The 27,293-nt window shown below is 37.1% G+C and overlaps 1 protein-coding gene across 13 annotated transcripts in view; it reads left to right on the top strand.

Moving 5' to 3' along the window:
• TRIM37 (tripartite motif containing 37) overlaps nt 1–27,293 on the top strand; it is a 240,633-nt gene that overhangs the window by 95,744 nt on the left and 117,596 nt on the right. For 7 of the 13 annotated variants that reach the window (XM_025440882.3, XM_025440881.3, XM_035720378.2 and 4 more), the window contains 5 exons: nt 5,576–5,704; nt 6,051–6,240; nt 8,174–8,313; nt 15,326–15,436; nt 16,752–16,830. In XM_025440882.3, the coding sequence (XP_025296667.1) occupies nt 5,576–5,704; nt 6,051–6,240; nt 8,174–8,313; nt 15,326–15,436; nt 16,752–16,830 (649 nt within the window). Of the gene's footprint in view, nt 1–5,575; nt 5,705–6,050; nt 6,241–8,173; nt 8,314–15,325; nt 15,437–16,751; nt 18,014–27,293 lie in introns of those variants that run through there. The other 6 variants (XM_025440883.3, XM_035720379.2, XM_025440878.3 and 3 more) reach the window with 2 other exon arrangements.

Genomic DNA, 27,293 nt, shown 5'->3' with positions numbered 1-27,293 from the left:
GCTTGATACTGGTGTAGTAATCCAGTAGAGATGAATGGAGGAGGGGATGATTGCCAAATACATAGAGTTCTAAAATAAGCCTGACAGTTCAGTAGAAAATGGAGTAAAGGTTATGATTAGGTAATCAATGTAAGAGGAAATACAAATGAACAGTATACATCTCAAAGGTTACTCAACTTCATCTAGTTATCAAGGAAATGACAATCTAAAACAAAAAAAATATTGCTCTTTGGATGGACTTTTGCAAAAAGCTTTTGTTACCTATTTTTGCAGGTACCTCCCTTCTGTTGTCACTTGCTTTTTTTTTTTTTTCCTGCTCCTCTCATTTATACTTCACAGTTTTAGTTATCTTCATAAAAGTTCTGTATATGTCTTGTTATATTCATTTCTGGATAGATTATAACTTAGGTTGCTATTGTGAATGGGATTTCTTCCCCCACCCCCATAATATTTTCTAATTATTTGTCACTAGTGGAAGACTGTTGGTTTTTACATGTTTGTCTTGTGTTCAGCCCATTCGGTGAAATTTCTAAATTCTATTTTTCAGTTAATTATCTTGAATTTTTAAGTAGATGATCAATCAGCAAATAATCATGGTTTGTTGTTTCCTTTCTTATTTACTTTTCATTTTTCATTGTTTAGGGGTTCTTTCAGTTTTTTTTCTCAAGTACAAAATTTGCTATATATTTTTTCAAGATTTATTTATTTATTTTAGAGAGAGAGAAGGGAGTGTGAGCTTATGAGCAGGAGGTGCAGAAGGAGGAAACAGAGAAAGAATCTCAAACCAGACATTGTGCAGAGCGCAAAAGCCTGAGGTGGGGCTCCATCTCATGATCCTGAAATCTCGACTTGAGCCGAAACCGAGTTGGACACACAACCAACTGTACCACCTAGGCGCCCCTGCTATATGTAGATAGTTAAAAGATATATCCTTCTATTGCTAATAATTACTGTGTGCAACAATTGCTACTGTTTACTTTGTGTGGGATATCTTTCTAAGTCACAGTGCATTAACTCACTTACTCCCAGCAACTCTGAGACAAGTTTTTATCCCCAGTTTATAGATAGGTAAATGGAGGCACAGAGCATTAAACAGCATTCTCAGAGTTTCACCGTGGTAGTTGACAGAGCCAAGACCTTGAACCACAGAGCCTGTGGCTTTCACCATCATACCAAACTACCTCTTTCTACTTACTAAGAGGTTGTTGTTTGTTTTTTGAAGAAGTTGTGCAGAATTGGGGCACCTGGGTGGCTCAGTTGGTTTAAGCATCTGCCTTTAGCTCAGGTCATGATTCCAGGGTCCTGGGATCGAGCCCCATGTTGGGCTTCCTGCTCAGCAGAGAGCCTGTTTCTTCTCCCTCTCCCTCTCCCTTTGCTGCTCTCCCTGCTTGTGTGCTGTCAAATAAATAAATAAAATCTTCAGAAAAAAAAAGTTGTACAGAATTGTGCTTTTTGGCATCTATCAAAATGATCATTATTTTGTCTGATTATTTTAACTTAGAGAATTTTATATATATATATATATATATATATATATATATATATATATATATATATATATATATATATTCTTAAATTTATTTATTCGAGAGAGGCAGAGACACAGGCAGAGGGAGAAGCAGGCTGCATCCTGGGAATCTGACATGGAACTTAATCCCAGGTCTCCAGGATCACACCCTGGGCTGAAGGCAGCACTAAACTGCTGAGCCACCCAGGCTGCCCGAGAATTATATTTTTTAATGTTGACCATTTTCAAAATAGAATGAATTCTATTTGGTTTTGGTAATTTGTAATTTAAAAAAATTTTTTTTTCATTTATTTGTTTGAGGGCTGGGGAGAGTAAACAGGAGAGAACAACCAAGCACCAGCAGAGAGAGAGGCCCAGGGAGAGGAACAAGCAGGACTCCCCACTGAGCAGGGAGCCCAGTACAGGGCTTGATCCCAGGACCCTAGGATCATAACATGAGCCAAAGTCAGGCACTTAACTGACTGAGCCACCCAGCACCCCCCTTTAAAAATTTTTAAAAATTTATTTATTTGAGAGTAGAAGTGTAATTTTTTTTAATATATTGCCATATTCGGGTTGCTAACATTTTACTTAGTATTCTTGACTGTTGTAGTCATAAGTAAAATTGAAACATATTTTTGTTACGTTATCCTTAATCTATTTGAATTCCAATTTTATGCCAGCCTTATGGAATAAATTCAGAAGCTTTTATCCTATTCTGTGATGTGAAATTATTTAAAATCTTATCTGTTCCTTTATTTATGTGTGTATATATATATATATATATTTAAAATGTTTATTTATTCATGAGAGACAGAGAGAAAGAGAGGCAGAGACAGAGACACAGGCGAGGGAGAAGCAGGCTCCATGCAGGGAACCTGACATGGGACTCAATCTCAGGACTCCAGGATCACGCCCTGGGCCGAAGACAGGTGCTAAACCTCTGAGCCACCCAGGGATTCCATCTGTTCCTTTAAAGTTTAATGAAACTCGGGGATCCCTGGGTGGCGCAGCAGTTTGGCGCCTGCCTTTGGCCCAGGGCGCGATCCTGGAGACCCGGGATCGAATCCCACGTCGGGCTCCCGGTGCATGGAGCATGCTTCTCCCTCTGCCTATGTCTCTGCCTCTCTCTCTCTCTCTCTCTCTCTCTCTCTCTCTCTCTGTGTGACTATCATACATAAATAAAAATTTAAAAAAAAATTTAAAGTTTAATGAAACTCATTCATAAAGCCATTTAGTAGTTCTTTCAGGGACAGAACTTTAACAAACTGTTTAATTTCTTTGTGTTTCTTGGTCTCAGATTTCCCCTTAAACCAATTGCCATAATTAATTTTCCTTGAAAATTACTCGTTTTATTAGATATTTAAATGTATTGATATAAAGCCATTTATTCTGGTTTCTTAAATTTTAAAAAGTCCTCTGAGGAGCACCTGGGTGGTTCACTGGTTGGTTGAGCATCTGCCTTTGGCTCAGTTCGTGATCCCAGGTTCTGAGATCAAGTCCTACATCAGGCTGTCCATAGGGAGCCTGCTTCTCCCTCTGCCTATGTCTCTACTTCTCTCTCTGTCTCTTACGAATAAATAAATAAAATCTTAAAATTAAAAAAAAAGGCCTCTGAATATGGGCTATTAATTTTTCTCTTATTTTGCTTATAAGTGGTTTCTTGTTTTGTCCTTTAATTTGACTTGCTGGAGACTTGTCCATTTAATTCATCTCTTCAAAGACCTATTTCTTGGATTTATTTTATCTACTCTCTTCTTTTTATTACATTAAATTCTGCCTTTGTTTCTATTTTAATTTAATGATATATTAGCAGAATGTATTATTGGTGAATGACCATATTATTTATATATATGTTGCAGTGGAAAAATTGCTCTTAATTTTTTCTCACATCTTTTTTTTTCAAGTGTACAGTTCAGCAGTTATTAATATGTTCACAAAGTAGTGTGATGATCACCATTATCTAGAATAGAACACTGTCTAGAACATTTTCATCATCTTCTATCCAAAAACTCCATACCCATGAACAGTCACTCTCCATTTTTCCCTCCTCCCTAGCTCCTGGTCACCTCTAGTCTATTTTCTCTGTATGGTTTTACTACTTCTGCATGTCTCATGTAAGTAGAATCATGTACTATGAGGCCTTTATGTCTGGCTTCTTTCATTTAGCATAACATTTTCAAGGGTCATTCAGGTTGTAGCATGTATTATTTCATTCCTTTTTATGGCTGAATCATTACTTCATTGTATATGTGTACCACGTTCTGTTGACCTACACATCATTTGGTAGGCATTATGTAGTGTTTTTTTTTGCTTTTTGGCTATTATGGACAATGCTGCTATGAACATTCATGTACATGTTTCTGTATTTATCTTGGGCATATGCTTAGAAGAAGAGTTGCGAGGTTATAGGAGAACTTCTTGAGGTATGGCCATCCATAACTATTTCCAGTAGAGCTGTAACATTTTGCTTTCCCATCCAATTCCTAATTAGAACCCAGTTGAGGGTTCCAGTTTCTCCATATCTTTGCCAACACTTGTCCATCTTTTTTTTTTCCTTTGTCCATTGAATTGTCTTGGCCTCCTTGTCAAAAATTAATTGACCATAAATGTAAGGGTTTGTTTCTGGACTCTCACTCAATTCTGTTCCATTGATCTATATTTTTGTCTTTACACTAGTATGCCATACAATCTTGGCTAATAGTTTTACAGCAAGTTTTTAAAATCAGAAGTGTGAGTCTTCCATTGGAAGATGTTTTTGGGTATCTGGATCTTTTCATATGAATTTTAGAATCAGCATATCACTTTCTGCAATTATAAAGACCATTGGGGTTTTGGGTGGTTCAGTCAGTAAAGCATCTGACTTCTTGATTTTGGTTCAGGGTCATGATCTCAGGGTCATGGAGATGAGCCCCACACTGGGCTCCTCACTCACTCATCTGGGAGTCTCCTGGAAGAGTCTCTTTCCTTCTCCCTCTGCCCTGCCTCTCTTGCTTTCTTTATCTCTTTAAAAAAGTTAATAAAATTTAAAAGATAGTTGGACTTTTTATATGGATTGTTTTGAACTTGTAGATAAATTTTGGGAGTATCGCCATGTTAACAATATCAGGCCTTCTGATCAGTAAACACAGTATTTTTCTCATTTATTTTTTATTAAGCATTTATTGGAAGGATTAAAAAATTTCTTTATTTCAGCAGTGTGTGATAGTTTTCAATGTTAAGTCTTAAATTTTTTTAAGTATTTTATTCTATTTGATGCTTTTGTAAATGGCATTTTTTACTTAATTTCATTTTTTGATTGTGCTTTGCTGGTCTATAAAAAGATAATCAGTGGACGGATGGGTGGCTCAGTCATTGAGCCTCTACCTTTGGCTCAGTTCATGATCCCAGGGTCCTGGGATTGAGTGCCACATCAGGCTCCCCGCAGAAAGCCTGCTTCTCCCTCTGCCTCTCTCTCATGAATAAATAAATAAAAATTAAAAGAAAAAAATATATATATATGTATATATGTATGTATATAAAATCAGTTCTTGGTCTAGTGTCCTACCTCCTAATCCTGTTTGTTATATTTAAATGCATGTCTTCTGCTTTCTCTTTATTCTTTTTCTAGCTCCTTAAGTCTGTGCATGCATTAGCCCACTTCATATTTTTTCTAATTCATTATAAGGCTATACATCTTTTTCCCAATTATTGTTTTAGCTCTAAATATCTTGAAGCATTATATTTGTGATTTGTTTCTAATTCAGTGATTTTCTTGATAATCCAATAATTTATCATTTTCGAGTGTTTGTTAATACTTTGGCATTGAAATTGGAGTTCATATCTGGTAGGATTTTTCTTTTGGAGTTTACTGATATTTTTCAGGTTAAGACTGTTCCACAAGTAGCAAAGTAGGAATACTTTTCACATAAAACCCCAAATAAACCATTTGGGACCAGAGTGTCTTGGGTTTTTTGGATGCAATAGATAGAAAACATTCTGTAAGATTAGCCTCCTTCTGACTACCTATGTGTAGTGAGTTTTATGCTATTTTATCTTATTCAGAAATATTTTTAAATGTCTTTGCAGCCACAAATAAGAAGAGTAATTCGCCTAAGCCTCCTCGGTCCAGTATAGCAGGTAGTCTCTCACTTCGAAGAGCAATAGACTCTGGGGAAAATAGCCGTTCAAAGGGAGACTGTCAAACTCCATCTGAAGGTAAATTTGGAGAGTTTAGAATTTAATTTTGGTGGGTAGATGTCTGTTATTTAAAATTGATCTTAGGGTGCACATAGATTTAGATCTTTAAAGACACCAAAATGCTGAAACTTGATTTGAAAGTTCCTTGATCTCACAAGAGAAGAGGCCCATCAGTAAGAAAATGCAGCCATTAGACTGCATATTCTGGATTCGTATTTGGCATGAAAAAACTTAGTATATATTTTTAAATTGGTTCTGAGTTTTCCTGCAGTTTAAAAATGTGTATGTAGGAGATACTCTAAAGTGGAGACTAGAGAGCTTTTGTTTGCCTTCTTTCTGAATATCCCCCCTTTCTTTTCTATAGGCTCCTCAGGAAGCTCCCAGTCTGGGAGCAGGCACAGTTCTCCCAGAGCCTTATCACATGGAAGTATCAGTGATATTCTGCCAAAATCCGAAGACCGGCAGTGTCAAGCTTTGGATTCAGATGCTGTTGTCGTTGCTGTTTTCAGTGGTTTACCTGCTGTTGAGAAAAGGAGGAAAATGGTCACCTTGGGGTAAGTCCTTTTGTTTATATAATGGAATAATAGCTAATAGCTTTGTTTGAATTTTTTTTTTTTTTTTTTAGATTTTATTTATTTACTGATGAGAGACAGAGAGACAGAGAGAGAGAGAGAGAGAGGGGCAGAGACCCAGGCAGAGGGAGAAGCAGGCTCCATGCAGGGAGCCTGACGTGAGACTCGATCCCAGGTCTCCAGGATCACGCCCTGGGCTGAAGGCGGCACTAAACCGCTGAGCCACCAGGGCTGCCCTTGTTTGAGCTTTTTAAATTCTACATCGTAATGAATAAATTTCCACATTGTTCGTTTTTTAGCAAAGTATTTGTTGTATTAAAATTTAACTAAAGTATCAGAGACCTTTTTTTTCTTAATGAAATGAAATGAGAGAAGTTATTATGTTAGAGATCATTTTTACTGAAGTGTGTGTAACCTTGTGTGAATTCTGCCTTGTGAGTTTTTGATGTATGTGTCAACTTTTTTTTTTTTTTTAATTTCCTCCACATTTTTTCAGAGACCTTTGTGCTGGGCTATATTATGTCATATCATAGGTCTTTTACACATATTTTGTATGGAACAAAGCACTTCTGGCCATTTTAACACTGCTGTTGTACTTTTATCTCACTTTTTTCCTCCATATGCAAATGTCTTCAAAACTCAATTTCTCAAAAGACTTCTACTATATGGTAGTCAATGCCTCTATCTTTCGCCCAGGAAACAAAAACTCAGATACCGTCAAAGTCCATTAAACTGCCATTCATTAAAAAGAATGATTATGGAATATGTTGTCTGTGAATGTGCTGATCTATTTTATGGATATTAGATACATTTCTAAATTTCAACAACGGCATAGTTCTACCTTGGAGACTTTGGAAAGAACTTTGAATTAAATTTAGAGATTAACATCCCTTAAGTTTACCTAATTTAATACAATTTTATACAATTTTTAAGCTGGTATGGCTTAGTTTTCTGTTTTAGCTCTAGTTTAAGCGGTGGAAAGGTGTTAGAATCATTAGAAATTGTCTTACCCTTCCCATAACCAACCCTAATTTTATACATATTCCTCTTAGGTTGAAACTACAACTAGCTTTTACATTTTCTTTATGGATATATTTATATCTGTCTTCAGTCATAACAATTAAATGTATATGAACAGACTATTTTTTCTAGACTGTAAAATCCTCTGTAAAAATCTGCAGCTCTTAGCGATAACCTTCATTTTACAGTTAATTGTATTGCCAGCCTGGCTTATGTGGTGTTTTCTAACTTGTGTCTTTTTTTCCTTGCCTGATTTAAAGTAGTTTGTAAGCAAAAACTTTAAGTACTAATAATAAGAGGCTCAAAAATGGAAGTAAAAAAATAATATTAAGTAAAATTTCCCCAGTTTTGTCTCCCATCTGCTTAATTTTCCAACTTCCTGCCACACACATTTCTGCTGTTTAATTTTTTATATATGTTATGTCATCTCAGTTTTTATGCATATTTAGGCAACTGACTATATAGCTTTTTTAATACAAAAAGTACACCCTGTTTTCTCAGTAATATCCCTGAAGTCTTTCCATATTAATGAGAACATTAATTATTTAGGACTTCTATTTTTGTCTTTTAATCAGAATTTTTATTGCAATAATTACATGTTCACGTGCAGTTCTAAGAAATAATACAGAGAGATCTTTTGCACCTTATCCAGTTTCTCCTAATGATGACATTTTGCAAAACTGATAACAATATTGTAGCCAGGATATTGACATTGATACAGTCCATCATTTTCTAACCTTTTATTGTTAGTCTCTTGTAGTGAAGTTAAAAAAAAGTACTTGAAATTTAGTATTAAACATCAATGCCATATACCCTATTTGGTTTCAACCTCAGTTTCAGGACAAGAAGAAAATATGGATTATTGTATCACTGACTAGTTATACAAAAATATCAGGTGTTTTCTCCCTTCTTTGAGGGCTAATGCTAAAGGAGGCCGTCTGGAAGGAATGCAAAGGACTGATTTGGAAAATAATTCTGAAACTGGGGAATTACAGCCTGTGCTACCTGAAGGAGCTTCAGCTGCTCCTGAGGAAGGTATGGAATGATAAAGTCATAATTTGGTGGGAAGTGGGAATAATGATCTTTTTGTGTTGGTGTTGGGAGTAGTTAAAAAAGTAATTGAGACATTACTGTCCAACATTCTTGATCAGAATATAGCATTTATTGTGCCACTGGAGTTACTTAAGACATTGAGCACAAAGGAAAGCAAAATGGATAATTGACTACATAAAAGGACATGTCTTGCTTAGAAGGGAGGTTTACAGGGGTTGGGAGTAATCCACAGATAGTTCATCTACTCATTCAGTAAATGTGTTGTCACCTGTATGATAGGTATTGAATTTTGTTAGGTATGCAAAGATAAGATTAGATACGTTCATAGACTTTTAAGTGTTTAGTACTGTGTCTTTTAAAGTCAGTTGCCTTTTTTTAAAGATTTATTTATTTATTTATTTGAGAGAGAGAGAGAGCATGGGGGGGACAGAGGGAGAGGGACAAGTAGACTCCCCACTGAGCTCGATCCTAGCACCCTGAGATCATGATCTGAGCCGAAGTCAGATGTTTTACTGACTGAACCACCCAGGCACCCTAAAGTCAGTCTTGATTAATGTTTGTAAATTGCTTCATTCATATGGAAGTATTCCAAACTTTAATCATTTAAAAAAAATCCCTTATGGGATGCCTGGGTGGCTCAGGTCATGGTCCGAGGGTCCTAGGATCCAGTCCTACGTTGGGCTCTTTGCCTTTCTCTCCCTCCCTCTCTCTCTCTCTCTCTCTCTCAGGCAAATAAGTAAAATCTTAAAAAATAAATTAAAAAGCCTTTATGGTAACTGACTTCAACTCTACCAGTTCATTCTCCATTACATTTCCAGTATTCGTCCATGTGTTCTTCCAGAAGACATTTTGTAATTTTGAGTAACAGAAGATGTTGGTTGTTTTGTTGTTGTTGTTGTTTTTTGAGAGAGCGCATGTTTGTGAGAGCGGGGAGCAAGAGGGAACAGAGGGAAGAGAGACAAGCCAACTCAGTGCTGAGTGCAGGGCCTTAACACAGGGCTCAATCTCAATCTCAGGACCCTGAGATCATGACCTGAGCCGAAATCAAGAGTCAGATGCTTAACCAACTGAGCCACTCAGGTGTCCCAGAAGGTGTTTTGAAATAAGGCTATGTGTTTTGCCACTGTTGTGTCATTTATATGTTAGCAGAAAAGGAAGTCAACTTTGTTAATGATATTTGGCATTGAAATTTTTTCCCCATTTCTCTGAAACTGCAGCCTTCCACCTCTGCACTCATTTGAATTTCAGTGATTGATGAATTGTAGTTCAAAGCAAATATGCAGGTGCCACCATCTACCTCTGGCTGCCCTGTAAGAGAGTATGTGGGTGGTAGCATTTTCAGGTTTTTCAGTTAAAGAATACTAAACACTCCCTCTATGTAGGTGTGCCTGTGGCAGCTAGCATTACTTCAGTAGAAGAGATTAAATGAAAAGGATTTTTAAAGTGAAGTGTCAATTGTTAAAACACTAATATTTTTTATTAAAAATTAAATATTTTGATTAAGAATCTTTAAAGAAAAAAAATCTCTAAGGAAATGACCTGTAGGGATTGATTAGCTAGTTTTGATTTATTTGTATATATTGATTATAAATTGTAGTGGCTTAAATTTTATAGCATATAAAAAATTCACGCATTTAGGAAATGCTTCTAATTTCCCTGTCATTGTACTTGATGCTGATTAAAAAGTAATTCCTGAGCTTATTGTTTACTTCAGGATTTCTTTAACTAGCACCATTGACATTTTGGGCCAGATGATTTCTTTGTGGTAGAGGGCTGCCCTGTGCATTGTAAGATGTTTAGCAGCATCCTTGGCTTTTAACCACTAGGTGCCAACAGTACTTCCTCTGAGTTACGGTAACCAAAAATGTCCCCTGGGAGGCAAAATCATCCCCAATTGAGAACCACTGGTTGAGATGAATGACTCAACCAGGGATGAGCATTCTCTAAGAATCACTTTCCAGGGTAGATCACAGTTTCACATGGGTACAAGGTGTAGTTCTCAGGGATGCTAGTGGATGTATGTGTCTGTCTCTCTCCCTCCTCCAAAAAAAAGAAAGATTTTAATGTAAGTTACAAAAACTGAAATCAGCTGGCTTAACCAAAAAAGATAATTTACACTCTTGTATTAACATGAAGTCTCACATAACTCTTATAGGGTACTTTCGGGGTTGGAAAACAGCTGCTTAATGTCCTCAAGAACTCCTCCTTCCCCCCCATCTTTCACACTGCCATTCTCAGTGAACTGGCAAGATGGTTGCTGCAATTTCAAACTTCATATAGAGTCAAAATAAAATTCTGGGAATACAAGAGGATTATTTTATTCTATATATCTTCTGTCAACAAGGAAAACCATTTTATCAGAGCACCTTAACAACTTCTAACATCCTCTTAGTATCTCATTAATCACTGGCAAAAAAAAAAAAAAAAAGGAAACTTGGCAGTCTAAACTTTTGGTTCCACTCCTTGACCCATTTCACATGGCCACATGGAAAAGGGGACATAGTTGAAGAGTATTGAGTTTCCATATTATAAAGGAGTAATGCAGGTGAAATAGTAGTGTCTGCTGCACCAGTGGTTCATGTATTTCCCAAGCATCTGAAATCTGAGCACTTGTGAATAAGGGAATTAGAAATAAGTACAGTATTAACAGTACCTAGCATATAGTGGATGCTCAAAAAATGTGGTAGATGATTGATGTAGAAATACCCTAGTTCAACTTTTGCTGTATGGTGCAGATTTGTTTTCCACATTAACATCTCTGTGGAATCTTATATTTAATAATATCTTATAATTTTTATCAATGATAGCCAGTTATATGAAAACCTACTGACACCCTCTGGTGAGATTAAGATCCTATATTCAGGCTTCTTGGAGTTGGTAAAATATCACTAGTTTGTTTTAGGTATCAGTTAATGTAGTGAGGAGACATTGCAATATATGGAGTAAGGCACAGCAAATTACTGTGGTCTGTTGATTTACATCGACTAGTTTCATTTCAGATACTTATGCTGTATTTGCTTCCTCTCACTTAATGAAGGCAGTGGGTTGTGCAGAACCTGTTGACTCAGTAGGCCAACTAATAGTTGGTATTAAGGTAGAGCTGAGGAGACTAATTTTTCTTTCTCATTACATTCACAATGCTAGGGAACTTCTCTAAATATGTGTTCATGGCCCTTTCTGCTACTGTGTAAATCAGTTTATAGTATATGAGTGGCATTCTAAGAAATAGGTTTGGGAAGCAAAATAATTCCGAAATTGACATTTTCTTTTCTTTCTTTTTTTTTTTTTTAAGATTTTATTTATTCATGAGAGACACACACACACACACAGAGAGGCAGAGACACAGCCAGAGGGAGAAGCAGGCTCCATGCAGGGAGCCGGATGTGGGACTCGATCCCAGGTCTCCAGGATCACGCCCTGGGCTGAAGGCAGCGCTAAACCGCTGAGCCACCCGGGCTGCCCCTAAATTGACATTTTCAACATGTGATTGTATGTAGTGCTATAAACCTTGCTAAGAGTTCTTAATACTACGTTATTTGAATACCACCCAGTAATGTTCACAGCATTTTCTAGTGTTTGAATATTCACTGCAGGCTGCAGTTCTTTTAAATACTAGAAATTAAATAAGTTTTTAAAGACCTATAATGAGTAAAGAGTTTGTAAGTGAATTTAAAGAATAACTTAAGATTTTGGGAGTTTTTGAGCATCCAGAGAATTCCATTTCTTTGTTTGTGAATGTGTCAGGAATTCAGAAGCACTGCAGCCTGTTCCTAGAAATTTCAGTTCAAGTGGATTTTTGTATTTTTAGCAACAGTTCCATGACAGACCACAAGGTGGAGATGGTGCTTCACAGAAGTAGCTGGTGTACTCTAAACTAGAAGTACCACATTTAGCTTTTGACAGCAGGAAAGTGGGGGGAGTTTGGTTGGTGGTTGGGTGCGTGGGTGAACAAACAAGGAGGTTTCAGCCTCTATTAAATATTTAAGGGAGAATTAGTACTACACAAACACTTCTTGAAAACAGAAGAGGAAGAATTCGTCCAAAAAACCATCTGGGGCTACAGTTTTCTTTGTTAGAAGTTCTTTTAACTACAGGTTCTACTTCTTTAGTAGTTAAAATACCTATTCACATCTATTTTTACCTGAGTGACCTTTAGTTGTTTGTATCTATCAGAGAACTTGTTCATCTCATCTATGTTCTTGATTTTATGAGCATAAAGTTGTTTATACTGTTCCCTTATCATTTAAATGTCTGTAGAATCTGTTATGATGTCCCCTCTTTCATTCATGATATTAGTAATTTTGATCTCTTTTTCCTTAGTCTCCCTAGAAGTTTTTCAATTTTGTTTATCTTTTTAAAGAACTACCTTCTTGTGTCCGTGATTCTTTTTGTGTTGTTTTCCTGCTGACTTTATTTGTTCTTTATTCCTTTTATTTGCTTTGAGTTTACTTGCCCTTTTCTAGTTTCTTAAAGTAGATGCTTAGATCATTGAGACTTATTTTTCTAATGTAAGCATTTAATAAATTTATTTTTAAGAACTATATAGTCACATCTTCCAAATTTTGATGTTATATTTTTATTCAATTCAGAGTATGTTTCATAAATTCTGGAAAATTCTCAACCATTTTCTCTTAATGTATTGTCTCGTCTTTGTTATTTTTACTGTCTCTGTGGCAGTCTGTTGACACAATTGGAACTATTACCATTTATCCCTTTATATTTTCACTGCTTTCTTAGGATTTTCATCTCCTATTTCTTTAATATTCTGTTTAATATCCTTGGTTCTGTATTTAAATTTGTTAGCTTCTTTTTCAACTGTGCTTAAATCCATCTATTAATACTATAATTTTAATGACTATGTCTTTCATTTCTAAAAAGTCTGTGGTAATTTTTAAAAATTTTATCCTTCCCTTTTTCACATTAAACAAGTTACTCAATTTGTGAAAAATTCATGATGTTATACTTCTATTTGTGTATCTGTTTGACTCTTATTTCAGGTAGATTATCCACCTTGTTTGTTTTTTGTAAATTTTGATTGGAACACACCTTTCTGAGATTTTTTTTTCTGTCCCACCTACCCCCACCCCTAAAAAAATCCTCCCCCCGCCCCCGGTGATAATTCTTATGAGTTACCATAAGGATTGTGGAAGCTTCCTTCCAGAGAGGAGGTGTTTGGTTTTTTTAATATGCTTCAAGAGTGTTCACCGGTTGACATTTGTTGATTGTCTTTTCCTGGGTCTTCATATGCTGAAGTAATTTGGGATTGTATCCTGAATATTTTTAATATGATATTATGAGACTCTGGGTTTTATTTAAATCTGTCAGTTTGGTGGTACTTCAAGTTCTGGTCTACACCAAATATTCCTGTTCCTGTTTACTTTTCAGAGTCCTTAAATAACTGCTTCATGGAGTACCTGGGTGGCTTGGTTGGTTAAGCATCTGAGTCTTAATTTCAGCTTAGGTCATATCTTGAGGTCATGCAATCAAGCCTCTGTGTGGGGCTCTGTACTGGGCGTGAAGCCTGCTTGAGGAGTCTCTTCCTCTGCCTCTCCCCCTACTTGATGTTTGAGTGTGCACGTGCTTGCTCTCTCAAACCTTAAAAAAAAAAGACATTAAAATTAAATAGCTACTTCATGCATTCTATCCAGGTTTCATAGCTTTGTTCAGTGGGAAAGATGGGATGGAATGTGCTTATTCCATCTTGCCCAGAATGTTCCCTCCAGGGGATTTTACATTTGCTTTATTTAAATAATGCTAGCTCCTGACTAATTTTTATGATCATTTCCTGAGATTTGAACCTCAACTTTGAAGCCTAAATCTAAATTAGGCTCAGAGGCCTTAGTTTGAATTCTGAGATGAGCTGAGCCCAGCAGAAACAGACAAGAGACTATACTCAGCAGGCAAACTCTTTCTAGTATGGTTTTTCTTTTCTTTTCTTTTCTTTTCTTTTCTTTTCTTTTCTTTTCTTTTCTTTTCTTTTCTTTTCTTTTTTTTTGAAGATTTATTTATTTATCTATGATAGACATAGAGAGAGAGAGAGGCAGAGACACAGGCAGAGGGAGAAGCACGCTCCATGCCGGGAGCCCGACACGGGACTCGATCCCGGGACTCCAGGATCACGCCCCGGACCCAAGGCAGGCGCGAAACCGCTGAGCCACCCAGGGATCCCCTAGTATGGTTTTTCAATAAAAATTTTATCTTTATGCAGGGGGTAAAGATTTAGTCACTCAACTCCCTTTCTGTGAGGGTCCAAGGGAATATTAAAGATACATCAAATTCTCCAGGGCTACTGTAGCATCTGATTCATTGGTTTTCCTTATCTTTGTTTTGGCACCTGTGTTTTTTCTTGTTTTCTTTAAATGTGTCTCTTCGTTAAATTAATATTTTAAGTTAATACTTTCTCTAGCATTTAAAAGGGTTTGTAGCAAAAAGATTTTCAGAATTTCTTGATCACTGTCTTGTTGAAACAGAAGTACTTCTATAGATTTTTTTCTTTTAAAAATCAACTGATAGACATGAGAACAAAATTGGTGGCCCAAATGGGATAGTACCTCATTTATTGCTAGAATTACTGGAATTTTTTATACACACACATACATGTAAGTGTGTATTTATGTGACTTGTTTATATATGTTTTAGGCTAGGAACAATTACATTTATATTGAATCAGGATTAAAAGTCTCTAGAAAAAAACTGTATGCTTTGGAAAAAATATTCTCTGTATAATGAAATTAATACTGGTCTCTCAAATTACTACTTGTAGATATTTTGGAAAGGGCAGTTTTAATCTTTGAGAACAAAAATAAAACCACTGCTCTAAATAACTAAAGAGAACTGAGGTTTGTGTGGTTATTTCTTTGTTTGGTGTCTTATATTGTCCTGAGATCCAGTGTAAAATTCACTAGGAATCTCAGGTTAGTACATGAGATTTCTTTTTCCTATCACTTGCAATGGTTTCTTGTCAAAAACATGTTCTCCCCTTCTTTCCTGCCAGGAATGAGTAGTGACAGTGATATTGAATGTGACACTGAGAATGAGGAGCAGGAAGAGCACACCAGCATGGGAGGATTTGATGACTCTTTCATGGCGCAGCCCCCAGACGAAGGTGCAGCACATGGTGCTCTTTTACAGAGATTCATAAAATTAGCTCTGCTGCTGCTGCTGCTGTTGCTGCTACTGCTTCTTTTGCTTCTGCTTCTGCTTCTTCTCTGCTGTTTCTGCTTCTTTTTCTTTTTTAATTCCTATCATTTGTGAGACAACATTCTATGGGGTAAACTAAATGGTGAGTACTGAAAGAATTTGCTGAGTACTCTTTGGCTGGTCAGACACCTGCTGGATGCTACTTGGTGGAGCAGAGGTTAGCAACCTGCTTTAGTACAGCCTGTGACTGGAGAATAGCTTTTAGGTTGTACAGTTGTTTAGAACAAAAACAAAACTGAGAAGGCTTTTCGGCAGAGGCAATTTGTGGCCTATAATGCCTAAATATTTACTATGTGCCCTTGTATAGAAAATGGTTGCCAACCCCTGGGGAGGGTTTAGATGTTATTAGCCTAGCTGATAAGGTAACTTTTAAAAAGATTATTCCTGATTTCTTAGAAATACATTTAGTTTATGGAAGCATTGTTTTTTTAAGTTTCTTTTTCCTCCCAAAATAGTTTTAGGAATAAAACTCACTGAAAGAAAGTCATTGTTAATAGTTTTGCTTTGTTTTTGGAGTACAACATGATGATTTGATATTATGTATACATTGTGAAATGATTAGCACAAGAAGTTTAGCTAACTTCCATCACCCATTATCAGTATTTTATCCAGAGACTTTAATGATCAGTCTAAGCATTCCTCTGCAAGATTTTCTGGAATGATAACATTGTCAGGCTTATGCTAGTTGTCAGCTATATAATTTACAGATTTCCCTGATGCTTTAGTGTCTTTTTCAAAATAGAGCTAAGCATTGGACGATTTTTAAGTATATGACACTTTTAGTAATTTTCTCTCTGTTAGAAGCAGCCAAATTTGGGGCAAGTTATTTTGAGTGCTGATGGGTTTGTAGTGATATTTGCATGTGCAGTTTAATTTGCTTTAAAACACATTTTATGTTTATAGAGTTAGTCTTCACAGAGTATATACAGCCTCATTTCCTCTTCCCTTCTTCAGCTGCTCCCACAGTGTCCCCAGGAGGACAAAGTTAGGCAGTGTCTTTCCTCTTCTAATTGTGGATATTTCACATTTTACTTTTTCTCATTTTTCCTTTGTGCTTGCTTATACTTGAATCAGATCACAAATTCCGTGAAGACAGGTTTTTCTATAACCTAGTACATCTTTACCAGTTAAGTAATATGCTTGGTAAGATCATTTACAGACAAAGAAAAGAAAATACTGGTCTTTAAAAACTGTTATCTGCTTTTAAATTTTTGTCTTAGATACGCATTCCAGTTTTCCTGATGGTGAACAAATAGACCCTGAAGACCTCAGCTTTAATACTGATGGAAACAGCGGAAGGTAATTTTCAAATCAAGAGAACTGACTTGCAAGCTACCTTGACTCTGACCCTGAGATTTGCTGTAGTTGGTGCTCAAATTTGTCATCAGTCAGATAATCAGATTTGTTTTTTTTTTTTTTTTTTAATCATCTCTACCCAAAATAGAAATTCTGAAACTTTAGAAAGCACAACTGTAGTATATGACATTAGTATACAGGAAAAAACAGCATGGGAAGAATTCTGTGTAATGTAATGAATTAACAATGTAGTCCTCAATTCAGCAAATTAGTATATTTATAAAAGGCAGTTTGTCTACTACAATAAAAAGGTGATTAACTGCCACACAGTTCATTAGAGACCATGCATGCACTTGGCAACCTACTCAGCCTCGGTGTTGGTGTCCTTCTGTCTGTGGCTAGACGCTCAGTTGTGTTTATATGACCAACTTTATATTTCAGGTTTTGGTCATAGTTTATAGCTTCATTAATGCCTGTAAATTAAGAGAACAGAAAAATTACTTATGTTTAGATTCTGCCCTGTAGATACTTTATATGAAAAACTAAAGCAAAACTAGACTGAATCTCTCTGGAGTATGTTGGCTGACTAAAGTTCATTTATTTACCTTTTCTTGTTTGTTCAAGTGCAGGCACACTGGTTAATGGCACATAATCTCTCTGATGTAATGACTTTTACAAATAGAATTTTAAACGAATGACATTCATGTGAATTGGTTATGTTCCCAGTCATATGAACACATGGAAGATAATTTAAAGTTATTTTTTTCCCTGCCTTTTACTAAACATCTGTAGTGCAACAAGTGTTTTAAAGCCCTCTTTTCTCCTTTATTTTCATTAGTTGGACATTGGTTTCAGTGTCTGTACATTTAAAGATTCATACATATTGCACAGTGGTTAACATGAAACTGTGGTATATTTACTTTCATACTCAATTGGCCCAAAATAATTGCCAGACTTTCCACTGTGCTCCTGCATTTGTGTTTGAGCTGCTATACTCTTCTGAAAATTACACTGAAAGTTGATAAAACTATTGAAGAAGCAAGAATATAATACATGAGAGGCGCCTCATCTACTTCTATTTTACTTATTTTCCATGTCTGATGTCTTGCCAAATGCTATGATTCATGGTTTCCTTTTGTTCAAAACAGTTCGCACTCTTTGTTAATAAAATGAACTTGAGAAAATATTATGCCTCTGCAATTTATTAAAAGTGGGACAGGAAGCCCCAAGGGTTTTTTTTTTTCTATTCACATTTCCTGTGTATGATAGAGGCTGTTAAGGTATGTATACTATTAGTAATGCATGGGGAAATTAAGAGACTTACTTATAGTCTTGGTATCTATGGTTACTTTTTCTCCTTAAAAGTTAGTTGGAAATACTTAAGCCATGTAATCACATGAGAAGTAAAAATTTAGCATTCGCTTACTAACATGGTAAGTGTTGGCATGCTTTTGTGTAGTTACAGGTCGTTTATCATGCAGTACTCTAAGGCATTACTAATATGTTCTTTAACACATTTCCATGTCTGTTAGATGGAAATGTATTTATTTCTGTTCATTGTGTTTTGTTGAGATCATGTTTTTTTAGTCCCACTTTCTCTTACCTCTATACTCCGTTGTTAATAGATGAAGATACAACATAAGAATTTTACACCTTTAGTGTTGAGGGCAAACCATTTTAAGGATTGGTTGGTAGTTTGTCTTGTTTTTTGTTTTTTTAATAAGACTCCTCATTTGGAATCCACAAACACAAATATGATTGACTACTTTGAATCTCTCACTATTGCCAGCTCTTTAACTTGTATTTGATATAGAACTTGTTAGGTTTTTTCCAAAGTGAACGGGGAGAAATGAAAAAAAAACAAAAACAAAAAAAAAAAAAACAGAGCCAGGCAGTAGGTTCGAGAGTGCTTTTAATGGGGAGCACTCCCAGGCGAGATTCCGTGACTCGGAGAGGTGGCCCGAGTCAGGGAAGTCACGCCAGGGGCGCCAGGGAAGTCGCGCCGGGGTTGGGGAGTGTGGGGGTTTTTAAGCCTTATTGGATCTGGGTGGGTCCCGTGTCCCTAGGTGATTGGCTGGGGGTGGGGATAGTACAGACGATGGGGGTGGTCCCTGGATGGAAAGTTTCGGTTTCCTGTCTAGGCTTTGATTTACTGGAGATGATGTGGTGGTCATGGCTGCTTTGGCGGGAAGATCAGCCATTTTGACCCAATTTGAGATGTCCGCCATTTTGGGTGCCCCTGTCTCTTAGCCCAACAGAACTCACTGGTTCCCTGTGTATCTTTATAATTGTTTATCTTTAAAGTATGGAAAACTAAGAAAAGCCTGAGAAAAGACTATTCATTTGGGGAAATTTACTTGTAAAGGCTTTTAGCATGGGTGATTTAATCATGAGTCTCTTGGGTCATTAATCTACATACATAGTAGCATTTTGAGGTATCCCTTTGCCCTTTTTTAGGAGGAGGTATACTTTCTAAAAGCACGAATGTTCTTAACCTTTGCTCTTAATTTTTATGATCTTGAGGTTTTTTTAGTCAGTGGATTCCCTAGAATGGCATGGTGATACTTAGATTGTGGTACATTTGGATCTTGAGTGTTTTTCTGGCTTTTCTTATGCTTTCAGGTTATATATAAAAACAATCAGTGTGCTCCCCTTATTTTTAGATGAATTGAGAACTGGTTGAGACTCTTTTAATTTGGTAGAATTTGAATTCACTATGTCAGCAAGACTATTTTTGGTTGTTACAGCTATAGGAAAATTTGAAGGGATTTAGTTCTTTATACTTGCACAAAAACTTTGGAGGGAAAATAATTTGAGCTTAATTGGTATATTCTTGTGTATTAGAAATGTAACCTGTCTACCATATTCTCATTCCAGATTTAAGAATAAAGTCTATCTCTTGAAAAGCAAAAAAATGCAAGGTTCTAAAGAAATGATAGTGAACCTGCCCTACTGGTATAAAATCCTCTATTTTGTAATTAAAAGTGACAACAGATTTTACCAAAAATCAAAAACTGGTAGGTAGCTAAAGGGACAGAATGAATACTCAGAAACAGTTCTACTCTGTGAAGAAAATCGTATCTATTTTGCTGGGCACCAGCTCACTGCAAGTAAGGTTTGAAAATTATAAAATAGTAAGAAATATAAATTGTGGGATGCCTGGGTGGCTCAGCAGTTAAAGCATCTGCCTTCGGCCCAGGATGTGATCCTGGAATCCCGGGATCAAGTCCCACATCGTTCTTCCTGCATGGAGCCTACTTCTCCCTCTGCCTGTGTCTCTGTCCCTCTCTGTGTCTCTCATGTGTGTCTCTGTCCCTCTCTGTGTCTCTCATGAATAAATAAAATTTTTAAAAAAAGAAATATAAATTCTCACAATCCATTGAGGAAGACCTTTGGGATTCAATTAACAAGTGCCTGGCATTCTCACTAGGAAGACAAACTACTGTCCTTGAGCCAAATCCCTGCGGCTCTTATAGTTTTGTAAACAAAGTAGTTTTGTTTTGTTTTGTTTTTAAATCTACTCATTCATGAGAGACACAGAGAGAGGGAGAGGGAGAGATACAGTCAGAGGGAGAAGCAGGCTCCATGCAGGGAGCCCGATGTGGGACTGGATCTGGGGACTCCAGGACCACACCCTGGGCCGAAGGCAGGCGCCAAACCGCCGAGCCACCCAGGGATCCCAAACAAAGTAGTATTGAAGCACAGTTAACATCCATTCTCTTGTTGCTTGTGCCCTACAAATAGGGCTAAGGAAATCTATTGGCCCCAGAGCCTGAAATATTTCTCTCACACTCTTTACAGATAAAATTTTGCTGGCTTCTTCCCTATTGATATTAATGGAAACTTTGTGTGTTTTTAGTGTAGAAAGTTTAGGCTTTAAAAAGCATGATTTTTAACAAAAAGATAAAACATTTGATTAGTTCTTTTGTGCTTAGTTTTATTGTATGGGGTGATGAGCAGCTGCTGTCCCGTTATAGAATCATAAGAAGCCTGAAAGACCAAAAGTTTTCTTCAAAAATAAAGGATCTGTTAGGTTTTAGGAGCGGGATCTTTGAAAAATAGAATTCCTTTCCCAGTTTCTAGCCATGTTAAATATAAAGTCTGTACCAAATTCCTCATTTGGTGCCAGGAAGCCTCATGTTTTCCTCTTTCTTGATTTGGTGTGCCTGCTTTGGCTATGCTAGATTTTCGGCAGCTATGAGTGAGGGAACAAGGCATAAGAGAAGGTACCAATTCCTTTTTCCTCTCCCCATTGCTGGTTCATGATCTGGTCTACAAGAGATTTCGATCCCCCTCACCCTCCCGGTTCTGTCATCACCTGCAGTCTCTGCAAGTCATGAGTTCCTCTATTCTGCTTGTCCTACTTTCTAGCACTTTGTGTACAGTCCCCATCTTTTTTTTTTCTTTCCCCCTTTTTGCTGAAGAGCATAGTAGTTGTCAGTCTTTTCTTCCACCATTACCTTGTTTCAGTATTCAGTTTTTGTTTCTTTAAATAAACTCAGCCACCAACATAGGTTTGAACTCATGACCTTGAGATCAGGAGTCACATGACCTACTGACTGAGCCAGCCAGGTGCCCCCAGTATTAGTAGTTTTATCTCACATTTGTTCCTGGAAAATTTCTTTTTTAAGATTTTATTTCAGAGAGAGCAAGGCAGAGCACAAGGGGTGGGGAGGGGCAGACTCCCCACTGAGCAGAGAGCCCAGTGTGGGACTCTGGGGCTCCATTCCAGGACCCAGAGATCATGACCTGAGTTAAAGATAGACGCTTAACTGACTGAGCCACTCAGGCACCCCTGGAAAATTTCTTCTTAAGGTATTCTCTTAGACCTAAGGATATAGTAGTTAATGCTTATATTGTGCACAAACATTGTTTCTGGACATCTTTGTCATTGAATCCGTAAGTAAATTTTGAGGTCTATGATGTGTTGTACCCATTCGGCAGAGAAACATGCAGTTCAAGGAGGGTAGGTGATTTTCTCAAGGTTTAACACCACTGGAAAGGATGGGATGAATTGCTGGTTTAGTACTTCTTTCAATTCATCACATTTGAACCAGACCCAGCATTTTTAATACCTAATAATTAAAAAGCTAAAGATTGTCCTATTTTTTTTAACTTTAATTTTGAGATAATTTTAGAGTTACGAGAGAGACAAAAATCTTGAGATCCTGTATACCCATTACCCAGCTTACTCAGCTTCTGCTTTTGTTAATGCTTTGTGTAACTGTAGAACAGTAATCAAAACGAGGAAATTACTCTTGTTTACAGATTTTACCAGCTATTTCATTAATGTCCTTTTTCTGATCCAGGGTCTAGTCTAGCATCCCACAATGCATTTGGTTGTCACGTTTCCCTAGTATCCTCCCATCAGTTACAGTTCCTCAAGTCATTCCTTGTCTTTCATGACCTTGACGTTTTTGCTTTTATTTTTATTTTTTTGTTTATTTAAGATTGTAATTATTCATTTGAGAGAGAGAGCATGCATGTGTGACAGCATCAGCAGGGAGGGAGGGGAGAGGAAGAAGCTGACTCCCTGCTGAGCAGAGAGCCCCATGTGGGGCTCAATCCCAGGACCCTGAGATCATGATCTGAACCAAAGGCAGGTGGTTGAGTTGAGCCCCCTGGGTGCCCAACCTTAACATTTTTAAAGAGGACTAATTTTATAGAATGTTGCCCTATTTGGATTTGATATTTTCTCATATTTAACTAAGATTAAGCATTATTGGAGAGGCCACCACAGAGATAGATATGCCCTTCTCAGTGCATTTAATTTTATCAGGGGCTATATAATGCAGATATTTATTATTGATAATGTTAATCTTGATTAGTTGGTCAAGGTGATATCTGCCAGGGTTCCCACTATTTATGATTTTTCCCTTTGTAGTTACTAAATATTCTGAGCTAATACTTTGAGATTATGCAAATACTCTGTTCCTCCTTTATCTCTTACTAACTTTAGCACCCACTCGTGGATCTCGCCCATGACAGTTATTACTGCAGTGTTCTTAAGGTTTTCTATTTCCCTAGTTTCTTTTACATGTTATTAGAATTCTATAAGGAAAAGTCCCTTCTTCCCCCACTTAGTTCTTTATTCAACTAATTTATATCAGTGTGGACTTGTAGATATTTATTTTTTATTCTTTATGATCCAGTATTATTTTACATTCAGTTTGTTCGAGTGTTGGCTATAGGAAATTTTTTCAGGTCAGCTTTTGTTTCTTTCTGGTATGTTCCATTCTTCTCTCTACTCTCCCTCCTTCTTTCCTTCCTATCCCCTCATCAGGTATTCCAGGCTTACCTTGTCTTTTCTCTCACCCTTTTTTGGGGACAGTGGTATTTAGAAAGGATTGGAGTGTAAAGGTGGGCATATTGTTGCTAGAGTGTCACTGCTTCTTAGCCCCTCTCCATGGATAGAATCGAAAACCACATACTTACTCATGCAAACACTTCTCTGTATATCTTTGTATGTATGTATATGTAAATATGTTTAAAGGAGACAAACCATGAATCTATATATTGATGCCTACAATACCAGTCCCAACTCCACAGCATTCATTTTTTTTAATAATAAATTTTTTATTGGTGTTCAATTTGCCAACATACAGAATAACACCCAGTGCTCATCCCGTCAAGTGCCCCCACTCAATGCCTGCCACCCAGTCACCCCCACCCCCCGCCCTCCTCCCCTTCCACCACCTCTAGTTCGTTTCCCAGAGTTAGGAGTCTTCCATGTTCTGTCTCCCTTTCTGATATTTCCTACCAATTTCTTCTCCCTTCCCCTCTATTCCCTTTCACTATTTATATTCCCCAAATGAATGAGGCCATATAATGTTTGTCCTTCTCTGATTGACTTATTTCACTCAGCATAATACCCTCCAGTTCCATCCACGTCGAAGCAAATGGTGGGTATTTGTCGATTCTAGTGGCTGAGTAATAGTCCGTTGTATACATAGACCACATCTTCTTTATCCACTCATCTTTCGATGGACACCGAGGCTCCTTCCACAGTTTGGCTATTGTGGACATCGCTGCTATAAACATCGGGGTGCAGGTGTCCCGGCGTTTCATTGCATCTGTATCTTTGGGGTAAATCCCCAGCAGTGCAATTGCTGGGTCATAAGGCAGATCTATTTTTAACTCTTTGAGGAACCTCCACACGGTTTTCCAGAGTGGCTGCACCAGTTCACATTCCCACCAACAGTGCAAGAGGGTTCCCCTTTCTCCGCATCCTCTCCAACATTTGTGGTTTCCTGCCTTGTTAATTTTCCCCATTCTCACTGGTGTGAGGTGGTATCTCATTGTGGTTTTGATTTGTATTTCCCTGATGGCAAGTGATGTGCAGCATTTTCTCATGTGCGTGTTGGCCATGTCTATGTCTTCCTCTGTGAGATTTCTGTTCATGTCTTTTGCCCATTTCATGATTGGATTGTTTGTTTCTTTGGTGTTGAGTTTAATAAGTTCTTTATAGATCTTGGAAACTAGCCCTTTATCTGATAACGTCATTTGCAAATATCTTCTCCCATTCTGTAGGTTGTCTTTTAGTTTTGTTGACTGTATCCTTTGCTGTGCAAAAGCTTCTTATCTTGATAAAGTCCCAGTAGTTCATTTTCACAGCATTCATTTTAAGCCTTCCCCTTTATTATATCTTAATCTAACAGCCTGGCTCGTAGGCTCTCTTACTTGTTCAACTGTAATATACAAACCAAGGAGTTTCAGAACTGTTGACCTATATACCCTTGTAAGGAACAAATCTACCAACTACAACACAGTGTTGGTATAGTTTTTTGGGGTTTGGTTTTGGGGGTTTTTTTGTCTTTTTTTTTTTTTTTTTTTTTTTGCCTTCAGTATCATGTCAAATACTTCCCTAAAGTTAGCTAGGTCCTAGGATTCAGAATTCCATTAGTTCTTTCTGCACCATCCTCTTCAGTGTCATTGTATGATTCATTTGTAAAAAAGTAAGATTCATCTGTTACAATCTGCATTTTGTCCTCCCCACATATCCTGGTTGATCTTTAAATTTACATACATTAAAATTCAGTCTTTGAAGTATAATGCAGTTTCTGTGGGTTTTGCCAAATAGAGTCGTGTATCTACCACCACAATACTACATAGAATAATTCAGTCACCCTCAAAATTACCTCATGCTAGGTGAATACCTTCCAGTGTCCCCCATAACTGCTGGCAACCAAGATCTGTTCTCTGTCCTTTTAGTTTTCCTTTTTCCAGAGTGTCCTGTGAATAGAATCTGTACGTAACCTTTCACTTAACATGCAAATTTCATCCATCTTGTGTGAATCAGTACTTCACTATTTTATTGCTGAGGATTATTTTACTCTATGGGTGTACCACAGTATACCCTTTGAAAGACATTTGGGTTATTTCTAGTTTAGGGTGATTATGAATCTTCTAAGCATTTGTGTCTAGATTTTTGTGTGAACATGAGTTTTCATTCTCTAGAGGAATGTATGCCTTGGAATGAGATTGCTGGGTGTGTAATAAAGAATCTGGCCAGCCTTTGTCTCTGGTTCCTGGGATATAGCCTCTTAGTCCTTGGAATTTCTGGAATGATAGAAGTGTCTTTGTTATTATGGTGGGTCCTGAAAGTTTATGCTAATGAGATATAACTCAGGCCTATGGCCAGGGCTGGCATGCTAGAAAGAGTAATCATGCGATTAGAGGATTGGGGCTACAGTCACTTCACATCAGCCTGAATAGTTCAGCCTCATTGCCAGGGAGTCAGTCACGCTTACCTTGTGAAACTCCACTAAAGCCTCTAGATAATGAAGCCCAGATGAGCTTCCCTGGTAGGCAGTATCCTGTATTACCATCCATTGAGGTTTCCGGAGAATAAAATGCTCTGATCACAAGGAACCTTTGCACGGGTACTCTCCTAGACCACACTCTGTTTTATCTTTTGCATGGTTTTGATGTGTGTCCTTTTGTATAATAAAACTGTAATTGTAAGTAAAGTATTTTCCTGAGTTCTGTGAGTTGTTTCAGCAAATTTTCAAACCAATGGAGGGATGGTGAGAACCTCCAAACTTGGCAGCTGGTGTTTGAAGCGAGATGATGACTTTACCCTTTAACCGAAATGTGGCCTTAACTCCAGGTAGTTGATGTTAGAACACATCTCAGTGAGTTGTGTGGTAAGTACTGCTTAACTGTATAAGAAACTGCTGAACTTTTCAGAAGTGGCACTGTCATTTTATGTTACCAAGAGCAACATATGAGGGTTCTAGTTGCATCCTATAGACTTGGTACTGTCAACACTTCTATTTTAGTCATTCTAATAAGCGATACTGGTTTTGCCAATATTTTGCTGAGGATTTCTTCATCTGTATTCATGAGGGTTATTGATCTGTAGTTTTTCTAACTTCACCTGATTTAGTATCAGAGTAATGCTGACCTTACAAAATCTTTTCTGAAGAGAATGTATAGAATCGGTGTTATTTATTCTTTAAATATTTGGTAGCATTTACTGGAGAAACCTTCTGGAAGAGATTTCTTTTTTCCTAAGTGTGTGTTTTTGGTACTTCTGCTTGGTATTATCTGAGGTTCCTAGATCTGTAGTAATCATTAAATTTTCAGAAATTCTCAGCCATTCAGATATGTCACCTGCCTGTTACCTTTCTCTTCTGCTTCTAGGATTCCAATTATGCATATATTAGACTGATACTGTCCCACAGCTCTTACATGTTCTGTTCTGAGTTGATTATGTTTTCGTTTTCCTTTCACTCCATGCGTCTGTGTGCGCGCGCATACATGCGCGCATACCCGTGTTTTTCATTTAGGGTAATTTCTGTTGATTTATGTCTAAGTTTACCAGTTCTCTCCTCAGCGATGTGCAGTTCAGTGATTAGCGAATCCAAAGCATTCATCATCTGTTACTTTTCATTTCTGGCATTCCTATTTATAGTTTCTGTCACTTTACTGAAGTCACCCATAAGATCTTGCATATGTTGTCCACCATTTCCATAACATATTAACCATAGTTATTTTAAATTTTTGGTCCTCAGATCTTTGTTGTAACAGAGTCTGGTTCTTTTGTTGTTTTTTCCAGAGTTGTGTACTTTTTTATTTATAGTTGCTATACAACATAGTGATTGAACATCTGTATACATTATGCTGTGCTCACAAATGACAGCTACTGTCTATCACCATAAAACACTATTACAATCTGATTGTATTCCTTATGCTGTACCTTTTATCCCTGTGACTTACTCCTTAACTAGAAGCTGGTATCTCCCATTCCCCTTCATCCATGCCCACTACCTCTCCTCTGGCAACAGTTCTCTGTATTTTGGGTTTCTTTTTGTTTAGATTCCATATATAATTTTTGGTTTCAGGTCTCACATTTGGGTATTTCATCCACTTTGAGTATATTTCTGTGTATCATGTAAAGATTGTGATCCAACTTTTCTTTTCCTACCACCATTTATTGAAGAGACTGACTTCTCCCTCTTGTG

This window comes from Canis lupus, chromosome 9 (genome assembly GCF_003254725.2).
Source record: "Canis lupus dingo isolate Sandy chromosome 9, ASM325472v2, whole genome shotgun sequence".
Classification (NCBI taxonomy): Eukaryota; Metazoa; Chordata; class Mammalia; order Carnivora; family Canidae; genus Canis; species Canis lupus.
The sequence above is the reverse complement of the archived record's forward strand: the minus strand, read 5'-3'. Positions and strand labels throughout refer to the sequence as shown.